The sequence below is a fragment of the Oryx dammah genome, unplaced genomic scaffold (assembly GCF_014754425.2).
Source record: "Oryx dammah isolate SB20612 unplaced genomic scaffold, SCBI_Odam_1.1 HiC_scaffold_15, whole genome shotgun sequence".
Taxonomy (NCBI): domain Eukaryota; kingdom Metazoa; phylum Chordata; class Mammalia; order Artiodactyla; family Bovidae; genus Oryx; species Oryx dammah.
The window spans coordinates 46870198-46884066 of NW_024070199.1; the positions used below are offsets into that span (position 1 = coordinate 46870198).

General features: G+C 59.1%; 1 protein-coding gene across 2 annotated transcripts in view; it reads left to right on the forward strand.

Annotated features, from left to right (window-relative positions):
- Positions 1–6352: 6352 nt before the first annotated feature.
- OSBPL5 (oxysterol binding protein like 5) overlaps positions 6353–13869 on the forward strand; it is a 39831-nt gene continuing 32314 nt past the window's right edge. For both annotated transcript variants that reach the window (XM_040255302.1, XM_040255304.1), the window contains exons 1-2: positions 6353–6530; positions 8521–8603. In XM_040255302.1, the coding sequence (XP_040111236.1) occupies positions 6413–6530; positions 8521–8603 (201 nt within the window). In that variant the 5' untranslated portion in view covers positions 6353–6412. The remainder of the gene's footprint in view (positions 6531–8520; positions 8604–13869) is intronic.

The following is a 13869-nucleotide window of genomic DNA, read 5'->3' on the forward strand; positions in this document are numbered from 1 at the left end:
GCGGGGCCCACGTCGGAACAGGCCACAGTGGCCCCTACTCTCTAGAGCTGGGCGGGTCGGCTCTGCCACAGAGGACGTGCACGTGGGCGGCACTGGCTGTGCCAGTTGGCCCGGTGTCGGTCAGGAGGCCAGGTGGGTGGGTGCCAGGGCCTGGCCCTGCCCGTGGCCACATGACCCGGCTGAGTCAGCCGGGAACACCCAGGCAAGGCCCTGCCGACCCTTCAGCAGGGCAGGCCACTTCCGGCCCCTCTCCCTGGGGCTCAGCTGCTCCAAGGCAGCCTGTCCGGGAAACGTCTCCCTGGGGGAGGCCGGGCTCCCACCCCATCCCTCGGGATCCTGCCTGCCCCCCTGGTTTCTATCCCTGCCCTCAGCCGTCTCCGAGGTACAACGGGGCAGGGGGCTTGAAGCTGTGCCGCCTTGAGGGGACCTTGGCCCAGTCTGAGCCCTCGGACTTCACACGGCGCTTTCCCCTCCTGGGACGTTGGTTTCTGTGCCTTTAAAATCGGGTCATGAGATCCACTCCCCTCATCCCTCAGGTGCCATGAGAACCGCATTGTGTGGGCAGCATTTGTGAAAGGGCCCAGGGCCCTCGGAGGGCCTGTCTGCAACACAGGGCCCGCAGGAGCCCCGGGTCCAGAGTTCTGAACACTGGTCTGCTGTGTCGGGGTGCTCCCCCACGTTCCCATGGGGGCTGCTCAGGCTGCCCAGTTTGAGCCCCAAAAGCTGGGACCAGCCAGGGGACGGTAGGCAGGGTGTGTTTCTGGACCTTTATGAGGCTCCTCTCGGCAGGGACCCCATGGTCGCCAGCCTTGGGGCCCCAGCAAATTTCTGGAATGCAGATGTGTGGTGTGGACACGGTGGCCGGCGTCCTTTCCCTGACGACTGCCGTCTTTCCCTGGGATCTGCTGACCCTCCACTGAGTGTGCAGACAGAGAGCCAAGCAGGCAGGCTTCATCCTCGAGCTCATCTGTGATTGGGGGCATTTCACCCCTCACCTTTCATAATCATTTGGTTCAAGCAGAAGTGGGTGCAGTGTGAGCGCGGGCACGTTGGTGGTGTGGGGGCCAGGCTGTATGTGCCTGCTTCTGCCACCTTCACCAATTCATGGAGAGCCCCCAGCAGCCCCAGCCGCCTCTCCACTGCCCAGGAACACCTCCCCTGCTTCCACCAGCACAACTGGGCTGGCGTGACCCTGGGCCAGAGCTGGGAATGCTAACCAGGCAGTTGTGGGCACCCTGGGTTGCCCGTCAGCCTCTGCAGGGGACTTTGTCACCTCCATTCAGAGCAACGCCCCTCTTCACAAATAGGGACCTAACGGAGACCATGCAGACATTGCAGGCAAGGTGGGATGCCCCCCCACCACTTCTGTGCCGCCAAGTGGGATGAGGAGCAAGCCTGGGGTTCTGTGGGATTCCTTCTCAGAGCCTCAGCCCTTCCCACCTCCCCAGGCCACTGTGGCCCAGCAGATTCTGGCCCCAGAGAAGCAGGTTGTGTGTCCTGCTGGTGCAGCCACTAATGCCCCAGGGATCTTTCTTCACAAGGATCGCGTTGTTCTGGCTGGAAGGTGGGCGTCAGGGGGTGGAGGGAGGGGACGGCGTTTAGAGGTACAGTACTGCTCGGAAGGCAGCTTCCAGCGGGTCAGGGCAGGCAGTGTGTGGGCCCCCAGGTGGGGCACTGTGGGTGCTAAGTCTGCTCTCCGGGCCTCGCTGTTGGCCGCTCGGCCTTGACTCAAGACAGAGAGCCTGTCACCTGCCAGGTGCCTGAGCCAGTCCCGGAGCTCAGAGACACAGGGCTGGGCCAGGCAGCTCAGAGCCTGACCTGTAGTCCGTCTCTGGGTCAGCACCTCGTGGGACCCGGCTGTCCCCAACGTTGGGGAGCTTTCAGGCCCTGGGGGGACACGGAATTGAGGAGCCTGCTCAGACCACGGCAGGGGGTGCGGGGGGAAGGGGCCGAGCCAGGAGTCAGGGCTGCCTCCCCTCCAGGGCTCCCCTACTGTCCCCCACCTGCACCCCAGGGCTGGGGTTCCTGCCTGCTGGGTGGGCCCCCAGCAGCACCGCCTCCACCGCCACACCTGCGTGCTCAGCTCTGCAGCTCGCGCCCTCCCAGGCCGGGGGTCCAAGCGGGGCAGGCACTGGCTTCCCTGGGGGCTCCCGGTCTGCAGACCCCTCCTCTGCGCTCAGCAGGGATGGGCCGTCCCAGGCCACAGACACACGGGGCTCCCCTCCCCACCGCCGCCCCACCTCCTGGCCTCCACAGTGAGCCCCACTTGGGGGCCCCAGGGTCTCTGGACCGTGGCTCCCCTCTTGAAGAAATGCCCAAGGCTCCTCACTGGGGTATCAGGGCCCCACACACGGGCTGTGCTGGGGCCATCCCTCCAGGCCTCACAGTGTCCGCTCAGACCCCTGGACTCCGTGATCGTAAGCACCAGACGAAGCCACAGCCGGATGGTGGGATCGGCCTCCTTCATGGCCACCGGGGAACGATTTGGGCGCCGCTGACAGAGGGCCAGCTCGGCAGACGAGTGTCGTCCCAGTGGCCAGGGGCAACAGGAGGCTGTTACTAACACAGGAGCTCAGGCCAGCCCTCAGAGGCCAGAGAGGCCAACGAGAGGAAGGCGCGGCGGCCTCTGACAGCCCAGGTGGGAGGAATTGAGGCTCCAAGCGCCCACGGTGGGGCCAGAGAGAGTGTGCCCTCCAGAGAGAGTGCCCCGAGCGCTTGGGCAGCTGGTGCCTAGGCCAGGACAGAGGGAGAGGGCCGCCCACCGCGGGTGCGGTCCTGACTGCCGCTGGCCCAGCTGGGAAGTCTGTTTCCTTACCCATCCATTCTTCCTTCCCTCCATCCTTCCCTCCATCCTCACGGACTGGCTCCCATAGGAGTCTCCCCTCCCAGTGCTACAAGCCTTCAGCTTTCCCTGGGACAAGGGGACTCGCCGCCCAGGGCTCGGTCAGCCCAGCATCAGGCCGGAGGTCCTCCCGGCTCAGAGCCTCCAAGGGTCCACAGATCCTCCAGGCGTGGCTGGATTCCTCCTGCCTCCTGCTGGTGCCTGGAGGGCAGGGCCTCATCTGCGCCAGGCGTGGCAGGAGGACCCTCCCCAGGGTTCCCGTGGAAATCGGCCCCAGACCGACCCTGACCGCCTCTCTGAGGTCCCCTTTCCCTGGACCCGCAGAGGAGGAGGAGGCTGTAAGCCCAGGGGCGGCTGGACTGCCTGCCTCCACCCCAGGTCCCAGGGCCCCCGAGCCCTCATGCCCCCTGCCAGTCCCTGGGCCTGGCTCTACGGAGACACAGCAGACAGGAGGGACAGCGCCGGCCCCTCCCTGGAGCTTGCGTCCTGTTGGGGAGGAGCACTAACAGAGACGAAGGAATGCGGAGCGACACTACGGCGACTTGGACTGCGCCGCGGGACGTGGTGTCGTGCGAGACGGGGGGTGGCAGCCTTCTGGGAAGTGACATTCGATCCAAGGGTGGAATTCGAGAAGGACCCGGCCACCCAGACAGACAGAGATGTGGGTGAGAGCATTCGGGGGGGAGCACGTCCGAGCAGAGGCCCCGGCGGGCATGGGCATGTTTGCGGAGCGTAAAGGGGACCAGTGTGGCTGGGGCAGAGTGGGTGACGGAGCCAGGCAGGGAATGAAGTGGGAGGAGCGGGCTGGGGACCTGATGGTCTGGAAAACAGGGACCAGGAGACAGAGGCTGGACTGTGTTCCGAAGGCAGGGAGGAGCCCTGGGGAGAGCGGGCCTGGATGTTCCTCTGAAATGAACAGAGCAGTGTCTCTGCCTCCACGGCCTTAAAGGAGACCATGGACGGCAGCCAGGAGTGGGCACTGGGCAGCCCCTGAGGCCCCGCTGGAGAGGGGCCACCCCCGCCGTCCAAGCAGGTCAGAGGGGGCCCGCAGGGGCCCGTGCCTGGTCTGGGGAGTCAGGACACACAGCAGGTATCCTCAGGTGCATCCCGGCACTGCCCTCGGATTGGGGCTGTCTGCTCTGGGCCAGCAGTTCAGCCACGGAGATGTCACCTCTGATGTGTCTGATTATTGGGCAAGTAGTAAGGAAGGGAAGAAAGGAAATGAGGCTGCTCACTGACTGTCTAGAGAGATTCACCGAGGGTGGTGGTGGAGAGAGAGTGGATGGATGGATGGATGGGTAGATGGGTGGGTGGATGCATGGATAGATAGGTGGATGGATGGATGGGTAGATGGGTGGGTGGATGATGGATGGGTGGATAGATGGATGAATTAATGAATGGATGGATGGACGGATGGATGGACGGATGGCTGGATAAATGGATGGCTAAGAAGTTGGTTAAATGGATGGACAGGTGGGAAGGTGGCGGGCTGGCCGAGTGGAGTAATGGGTGGATGTAAGGGAGAGAGCAAGGTGGGAGGGAAGTGCTGTGGACATCTTCCACAGATGGGGGCTCCCAGACCAATGAGGCCGCTGGTCCCCGGTTGTTATCTGTGCCAGGGAAAGACATCCAGCAGGACCTGAGGAGACAGGCAGCCTCTGTGCCCGCCGCCCCCCCCACCCCCGGTGGAGCCAGGGCCCATGGCCAGATTGGGGAGCTTAGGGCAGGAGCCCCTCTGCCCGCCCAAGTTTGCAAGACCCAGCCCCTGAGACGTGAGGCTCCCAGTGAGGGTGGCCTACTCGTGTCATCCCTCATCGTACACCCTGGGGCCCCCCGGGCAGGAGCGCGTCTGACTCACCTCGGCTGCCAGCCCAGTGCTTGCGAGAGCTCAGCTGCGGGAGTGGGAAGGCAGGGCCGCCTCTCAGGTGCTGGCTCCCTGGCCTGAGACGCACCTGGGCAAGCAGTGAGTGTCCACCGGGACTCCGACCAGCAGGGGCTGGACCCCGGACGCCCACCCCGGCCTTCCCCGGCAGTGGGCTTGCTAGAAACCTAGGTGAACTGATGGGGGTGGGGGATGTGAACTCAGGAGCCACGTTTGAGATGATTCTCAAAAAAAAAATACCCAACTTCTCTGAAACCAGTTTCCCCATCTGTAAAATGGCACAGGTAACGAGCTTGGCCAAGTGACACGGCGGTGGTGAGGAAGCGGGGGCCACTAGGCCCAGCTGCACCTTGGGGGCCCCCGGGACCCCTGGGCGGGAAGCGCAGAGAAGGTCCTGGGGCTGCGGATGGAGCCCCGGGCCACCCTACCCCTCCAGAAGCCCCACCCAGGCACCCACTGTCCTAGCAGGAAAGGCTGCTATCTGCTGCTCCCACCCCAGGAAGGCCCAGGGCCGTGGGAGAAAGTGAGGCCTTTGTCCTGGGCTTGGCAGGAAGCCATCGCCCACCCGGGGAGGCGGCTCGGGGCACCCCCAGCCTTGGAGGAAAGGTTGGTCAGCCAGCCTCTGTGCAGCACGTCCTCAGGGAGAGGACAGAGCGCAGCATCGGGGCCCGAGTCCCTGCTCTGCCAGCACCTGGCCGGCTGCGACCACAGGGCTTTGGGGGCCACGATTTTCTCTTCTGTAAAACAGGCTGACGTCCACTATGGACGGCTAGCCCCGGCTCTGCTCAGGGTGGGGCTGCGAGGGGCGCGGGCGAGATGAGGGGGAGGGGCGCGGGCGAGATGAGGGGTGGCCTCCGGCGGCACACCGGACCCGGGAGGGCGTGGCCGCCGGACCCGGGAGGGCGCGGCGGCGGGCGGCGGGTATCGCAGGGCTTTCCCCGGGCTGGCGCTCCTGCTGGGGCTGGGAGGTGTTTGGGGCAGCGCTGCGAAGTACGGAAGTGACTCGGCCGACCTCGCCCTAAACTCACCTGCACTTTCTCTCCAGGCGCTTTGGGTACAGATGTCGGAAACCCAACCAAGGAGCTGAAGCAGGGGAGGGCGGGAGGTGGTCTCTCGGTGTCCTTAGGTGGGCTAGGCAGGCCGGAGTCAGAGCCAGACCCAGCCCGCGCCCGCGGGTCCTGGCGCTCTGGGCCACCTGTCTCGCCCGTCTGCGGCCCCCTCTCGGGCAGCGCTCCGCCCTCCCCGTGTGCATCAACGCTGACACCCCCCCCTAGAGCTCCATCCCCGGGGAGGGGTCGGCAGGTGGCCCATGTCTCCTCCACTTTGCCGTGTCCAGGGGCGACAAGGCCGCTTTAGCGCCAGCCCTTGGGTGGAGGGCAGACGGTCCTGCCATACCTGTGATGGCCACAATGGCTGGTCGGGGCCTGGCTTCCGACTGGGGCCCTGGAAAGCCTGCACTCAGTCGTGCGGCCTTCCTGGGTGACTGCCCCGCAGGCCCCTGGGGCCCTCCATGTCCCGTTTTGGACCTGACTGTATGATGGGGACCCTGACTCTGGCGTGTCTCTGGTCCCCTTTCCGGGCGGGTGGAGGATGCCTGTGGCCTCCAGGCCCCAGGCTGTCCCGGCCTCAGCTTGAGGTGTGACCAGTGCCCCTCTCCTTCCTTCCAGAAGCCGCCCTGCGCCCACACCATGAAGGAGGAGGCCTTTCTGCGACGACGCTTCTCACTGTGTCCGCCCTCGTCCACCCCGCAGAAACTCAGCCGGAACCTGCTCGTGGGTGGAGAGCATGAGCTCGATGTGGGTCCAGGTCGGTGCCCACGGGGGGACCCGGTCACCTGGGGGCCGCGGGAGGGGTGGGGGTCCTCCCGGAGCGTGTGATTTCAGGCATGTCCCTTGCCCTCTCTGTGCTGTCCTGGTCAGGGAAGGAGGGCATTTACCACGTGGGGTTAGTGGACAGAAGGCTCGTAGGGCCGGAGAACTCCATGACCTGTGGGACCAGGTTTCACCAACTTGGCTGTGGAGGTCGAGCAGGGGGCTCCCCAGTCCAGGCCTGGAGGCAGATCCTCGTCCCTGCAGAGGCAGGGTGGTGCGGTGGTCCAGGCAGCCTGACCGCAGCCCCTGCCCTCAGGCTGGGGGACTTCGGTCCAGCGGCAGGGCCTCGGTTTCCTTATCTGTAAAGTGGGGGAATGTTAGGACCTGTGCTAGCTGCAGCGGAGTCCTGGGCCCTGGGTGGGGATGGTTCAGACCCACTGCTGTGGTGCTTGGAGTTAAAGCGCTGGGCACGCAGCACACGGGTCACCTGAGCTTGCCGGCGCTCTCACAGATTCGGGTGTTAACCCCCCCCCACCCCAATGCCCCACATCCGCCCTGCCCCCGGCAGTCTGAGCTGAGCTGTCTCTGCCGCGTCCGTGACCACCGTCCCCAGAGAGCCCAGCGCGTCCCTCTGGTGGCCCCGAGGCGGTGGGAGAAGGGCCCCCTCTGGTGCCCAGCCTGCCTTCCTGCAGCCCGCCCACATTGCTCCCATCACCTGCTTTGGAGCCAAGGAGGGGACCCCAGCCCCTCCAGCCCCTGGAAGAAGCGCAGGCCTGGGTGGCAGGTGTGGTGGACAGGGCAAGGAGACGGGCATGGACAGGCAGAGAGAGGAGCCGGTGCCAGCCTCTGACTGTGGGGCGGCCAGCTCCCCACTCCCACAGGGCCCCCGCATCCGCCCAGCCCAGGTGGTAGCACCCACTCTGGGAGGCTGCCCCCTAACGGCCCCAGGCCAGGCCCCCCACGACAGCTCCTGAATCCAGTGCGCCTGGATGGCAGGGCCCCTGGGGCATAGAGGGGGCCCCCCGTCAGCAGTCAGCCCTGGGCTGTGGTCAAGGGAGGGGACGCAGGGCCGAGCGCAGGGGCGCGTGCTACTTGGTGACCTCGCTGCCCCAGCGTGCCCGGCTGCAGGACGCCTCACCGCCCCGTCTCCACGCTGGGTTTTCTGCAGAGCACAGCTCTCAGGCCAGGGCTGCGGGGAAGGGGGGTCTGCAGACACCACCCTCTGTGAGCCCTCCCCTCACCTCCCTGTCAGCATGGTTCTCCCCTGGTCATCACCACATCCGCTCCCGCGCAGGGACCGGGTAATCAGCCACCAGCCGCAGGAAGTGGGCGGGAGTGGCCTCTGAGACCGTCGCCTGCTTCTTCCTGCCTGTGAACCTGGGCTTTAGAAACGAGCAGTGGGTGGGGCAGCCACTCCCCCCAGGATCGAGTCCAGGCACCTCAGGCCCCTCTCCCACCGCTTAGTCAACCCAGAGAGGACACCTGCTGGGAAGGGGCGCAGAGACAGTGTCCGCCCACCCCTCTCTGAGTCCAGCATCGGGGGCAGGGGGGCTCCAGGCGGAGGACTGGGCTGTGGGAGGGGGTCAGCTGCAGTCTGGGCGCCCTGGACCTGCGTACTGGGGCCTGCCTTGAAGAACCCCGGACTCTCACCCAGCAGTGACCCCCGCCCTAAAGTGACTCCCATCCCAGTGGTGACACCCCCTCCCAGCAGTGACACTCCCCTCCCAGTAGTGACACCCCCTCCCAGCAGTACACAACCCTCCCTGCGGTGACACCCCCTGCCAGCAGTGACCCCCCTCCCATTGGTGACCGCCCTCCCTGCAGTGACTTCCCCTGTGTGGCTGGCTGGTGGTTATTAGATCTCTGGTTCCGCACCCGCTTTCCCGGCTGGCTTCCTGCCCCGCCCAGGCCGCTGGCGCCCGAGGCTCGCCTGCTGTGGGCTGGGCCGCCCTGCCCCGGGCCTCACGCTGGCCGCTCTCTTGCAGGGAAGGACATGGAGCCCCACGGCCCGTCACCGACCCGGGATGAAGGGCCCCCAACCCCAGGCTCTGCCACGAAGGTGCCACCGGTAAGAGCCCGGCTGTGGGGGGGCCTGAGGCAGGGGGCCTACCCAGGGGCGACAGAAAGTGCCCGAGGCAGGGGCAGCAGGCGTCCAGCCCAGCCACCACCCCAGCTCTCTGCTCTGAATCACGGAGGCTCCCGGAGCTGGAGTCACAGCGTGTGAGCTGCCTTCTCCAAGCTGCTTTCTTGGAATGACACAGGACGGGAGACGGGGCCCAGAGAGGGCTCGGGGACAGAAAGTCATGGCACCAGGGGGCCCGGGCCTGCTGTCGTAAGGAACCCGCCCAGGGCTCAGCACTTCCTCCCTCTGATTTGCTTGCACCATGCCTGCCCCCTGCACCCTCTCAGGGCCATGCCATGATCTGGAAAAGCACACACATGTGCACACACACACAGAGAGAAACATACACACACAGATATGCCTCCAACACACAGATACACACACATACAGATACGTATACGGTGCACAGATAAACATATACACACATATGCACACAGAGATACACATGCACACACAGACACACAGGTGCACACACACACAGATACATATACCGTGCACAGATAAACATACACACAAATACACACACAGATATACATACATACACAGATACAGAGACACACACATACAGATACATATACTGTACACAAATAAACATACACAGATACACACACAGATATGCCTCCACCCACAGATACATGCACACACAGATACGTATACCGTGCACAGATAAACATACACCCATATGCAACAGAGGCACACACATGCACATAGATGCCTGCGTACACACACATACCAACACACACCACACACAGATAAACATACACACACAGACACGCGCACACACCCCGCAGGTTCCCCAGCCCAGTGCCTCTCAGTGGGGCCCAGCTGTACCCCTCCAGGCAGAAGCTTTGATCCCGGGAGGGCGCGGGGGCCTGGGCACAGGTGTGGGGCGTGAGACATGCGCTTCCTCCCTGCAGAGCGTCTCAGGTCAAGGGAGCCGTGGCCCCTGGATTGGAGGCCCCAGTTCTGGCTGTGGGGCTGGGGGCACACAGAGGCTAGTTCTCCCCACTGTGGACACCCATGGGACCCAGTGACTACAGCCTGGCTCCTCTGGGACCCCACGCTCTGCTCTGTCAGACAAGGGGTTAGTGGTGGCCTCAGGGTCCCCAGTGTCCACCTCCAGTGAGGAAGAAGCCAGGCCTTTCGTGGGTCCCCCCCACAGCCAGCATCCCCCACCTCAGCCTCTAGGGCTGCCAGCTGCTAGGAGCACAGTGGGAATGCCTGCATTCGTGTGGAATTTGTTTAATTTAAAACCTGTTTTGATTACAGTGACGTACATGTAGCGAAACACAGCATCCTAACGACGTCAGGTGCGGTTCAGGGGCCCTAAGCACACCTGCAGGGGGCTGTGCTGTCCCCACCATCCCTCCTGAGAACGCTAGCGTCGTAGAAAGCGGATGCCCTGGCCCTGCCCGCCCAGCACTCGCTCCCCGCCTCCCCAGCACTCACTCCCCGCCCCCCCCACCACCGTCTCTGTCACTGTGAACGTGACGACTTTAGGGACCTCATGTGGGTGGAATCCCAGCGGATTTGTGATTACCTTCTTTGTGTCTGGCTTATTTCACTGAGCATCGTGTCCTCAAGGCTCGTCCAGCTTGTAGCTGTGTCAGAATTCTCTTCCTTTTTACAGCCGAGTAATGTTCCACTCCAGTACTCTTGCCTGGAAAATCCCATGGATGGAGGAGCCTGGTGGGCTGCAGTCCATGGGGTCACTAAGAGTCGGACAAGACTGAGTGACTTCCCTTTCACTTTCACTTTCATGCATTGGAGAAGGAAATGGCAACCCACTCCAGTGTTCTTGCCTGGAGAATCCCAGGGACGGGGGAGCTTGGTGGGCGGCCATCTGTGGGGTCGCACAGAGTCGGACACGACTAAAGCAACTTAGCAATGTTCCATTGTGTGGTTGGACTATTTCTGTTTCTCCAACCATCTGTCAACGGACACATCTATTAGTTTAGATGCAGGTTTATTTCATAAAAACAGTGAAAACATGCTTACTCCTTCTACAGCCCAGTGAAACAACGAGACCCAGAGAAAGCACTTTAGACGCTGTCTGGAGCACTCGCCTCAACTTTCAGATCTCACTCCCTCAGTCAAGACGTCTGGGCATCCTGTCCAGGCAAGGCCTGCAGGTGCCGGGGACACAGTCATGGATAAAATGAAGTCATATGGAAGCAACCTAGATGCCCATCGGCAGACGAATGGATAAAAAAGCCATGGTACATATACACAATGGAATTTTACTCAGCTATTAAAAAGAATGCATTTCAATCAGTTCTAATGAGGTGGATGAAATTGGAGTCTATTATACAGATCGAAGTCAGAAAGAAAAACACCAATACAGTATATTAACGCATGTATTTGGAATTTAAAAAGATGGTAACGATGACCCTACATGTGAGCCAGCAAAAGACACACAGATGTAAAGAACAGACTTTTGGACTCTCTGAGAGAAGTCAAGAGTGGGATGATTTGAGAGAATAGCATTGAAACGTGTATATTCAGTTCAGTTCAGTTCAGTCGCTCAGTCGTGTCTTGACTTTTTGTGACCCCATGAATTGCAGCACACCAGGCCTCCCTGTCCATCACCATCTCCCAGAGTTCACTCAGACTCACGTCCATCGAGTCCGTGATGCCATCCAGCCATCTCATCCTCGGTCGTCCCCTTCTTCTCCTGCCCCCAATCCCTCCCAGCATCAGAGTCTTTTCCAGTGAGTCAACTCTTCGCATGAGGGGGCCAAAATACTGGAGTTTCAGCTTCAGCATCATTCCTTCCAAAGAAATCCTGGGGCTGATCTCCTTCAGAATGGACTGGTTGGATCTCCTTGCAGTTCAAGGGACTCTCAAGAGTCTTCTCCAACACCACAGTTCAAAAGCATCAATTCTTCGGCGCTCAGCCTTCTTCACAGTCCAACTCTCACATCCATACATGACCACAGGGAAAACCATAGCCTTGACTAGATGGACCTTAGTTGGCAAAGTAATGTCTCTGCTTTTGAATATACTATCTAGGTTGGTCATAACTTTTCTTCCAAGGAGCAAGCATCTTTTAATTTCATGGCTGCGGTCACCATCTGCAGCGATTTTGGAGCCCCCAAAAATAGAGTCTGACACTATTTCCACTCTTTCCCCATCTATTTCCCATGAAGTGATGGGACCGGATGCCATGATCTTCGTTTTCTGAATGTTGAGCTTTAAGCCAACTTTTTGGCTCTCCTCTTTCACTTTCATCAAGAGGCTTTTTAGTTCCTCTTCACTTTCTGCCATTAGGGTGGTGTCATCTGCATATCTGAGGTTATTGATATGTCTCCCGGCAATCTTGATTCCAGCTTGTGTTTCTTCCAGCCCAGCGTTTCTCATGATGTACTCTGCATATAAGCTAAATAAGCAGGGTGACAATATACAGCCTTGACGTACTCCTTTTCCTATTTGGAACCAGTCTGCTGTTCCATGTCCAGTATATTACCATATGTGAAATAGATCACCAGTCCAGGTTCGATGCATGAGACAGGGTGCTCAGGGCTGGCGCACTGGGATGACCCTGAGGGATGGGATGGGGAGAGAGGTGGGAGGGGGGTTTAGGATGGGGACACATGTACACCTGTGGCTGATTCATGTCAATGTATGGCAAAAACCACCACAATATTGTGAAGTAATTAGCCTCCAATTAAAATAAATTGCCGGGGTCCAGCCCCGGTGGATCCAGGGTGATTCGAAGGCGGGGGGACGGCGTCGGCATCTTTGGAAAAATACATATTTAATTACAGATATAGAGAGAGATTAGAAACGGATAGTGTAGTAGGAGAATTAGTGGAGAAAAGAGGCTGAATTCAGCGAGAGAAACGGGAGCAAGAAAGAAGCGACATGGTGGAATCAGTCTTTCCGGAAACTGATCCGATTTCTTTATTTTGGGGTTTGCTTATATACCTTTTGTTACACATAGGGATGAATACAGAGTCACGCGGGGGTCTTAGGGATATTACATCATCTTCTGGCCATGAGTAAGACCTGGTGACATTCTATGATCCTTTCTTTCTGATAACCAAAAACCTCATTTCTTCCAAGGGTAGTTTTTCTTAAACCAGGCACCACCCTCCAGATAAAGTTGCATTCCTATAGGGTGAGGGTGTAGTGAGTTACAATCAAGAAAGGAATTTATTTAACCCAAGTTTAACAGGATTAATCTTAAAGGTTAATACTTATTTCTCCTATATGTTTAAAGGTTAATACTTATTTCTCCTATATGTTTAAAGGTTAATACTTATTTTTCCTATATGTTAGTTATATTCATTATACGGGCAGGGAATATGGAGATTTAGCAGCAAACATCAGCCTGACAAATGAAAATCCTTTCACCAATGCTCCCCTTAAGATCTATTTAGTCTTAAGATAGCGATAAGGTTACATTTTTACATGGCAAGGACACAGGGATTTAGAATAAAGTACAGCGATCTATTACAAAAGAGAAAATTCATTAACTCAAAAAGTCTAGTATTGCTAACATCAAAAACTACTATATTTCCTTTTCTATATTTCAAATACATTGATTAATATATTCCTAGGTGCCTAAGGATATGGAGGCCTGAAGAAAAAGCCCTATGCTAATTAAGACTCTCAAAATACTCCAAAACTCTCTGTGCTGTTTATGGTTGCAGCAGAGAGATTTGACCTGAGACATCCTTGTCCCACCCAGAGCAGGGAATTAGCAGCAATCATTGACACAACAAATGAAAAACCCTTCACCGATATAATTCCTAACCAACCCATTATACTGATAATTTCTAACTCCCAAAAGAATTTGCCTTTAGTAAGTCTAAAACATCTCGTGCCTCTCAGATTGGGAGGCTGTAAACAATCACATGTGGCTGGACAAACCTATACAGGCGGGCTAGATAACCTTCAGAGGAGTTTGTAAGCTGAAACACTCTTGTCACGCCCAGGAATTTTTATTGCCTTGGAGCTGCACGTTTACTCCTTCTGCAAGAAAAACGGTTATGGGGGAGAGCCCCCCGTAAAGTCAGAGGTGTAGACGAGAGCATAAAACAGACTCTGGTTTTGGGGTAGATGCTCGGGAACAGGGGGTTTCCTAAGGCTTGATCACGCCTTTGCGTATGCCAAGCCTCCTTCCTCATGACCTTTGCCATGGGCGGAATTCCTCACGCTGGCCCCCAACAATAAATAAATAATAAAATTTTAAAAAAAGAAAATCACC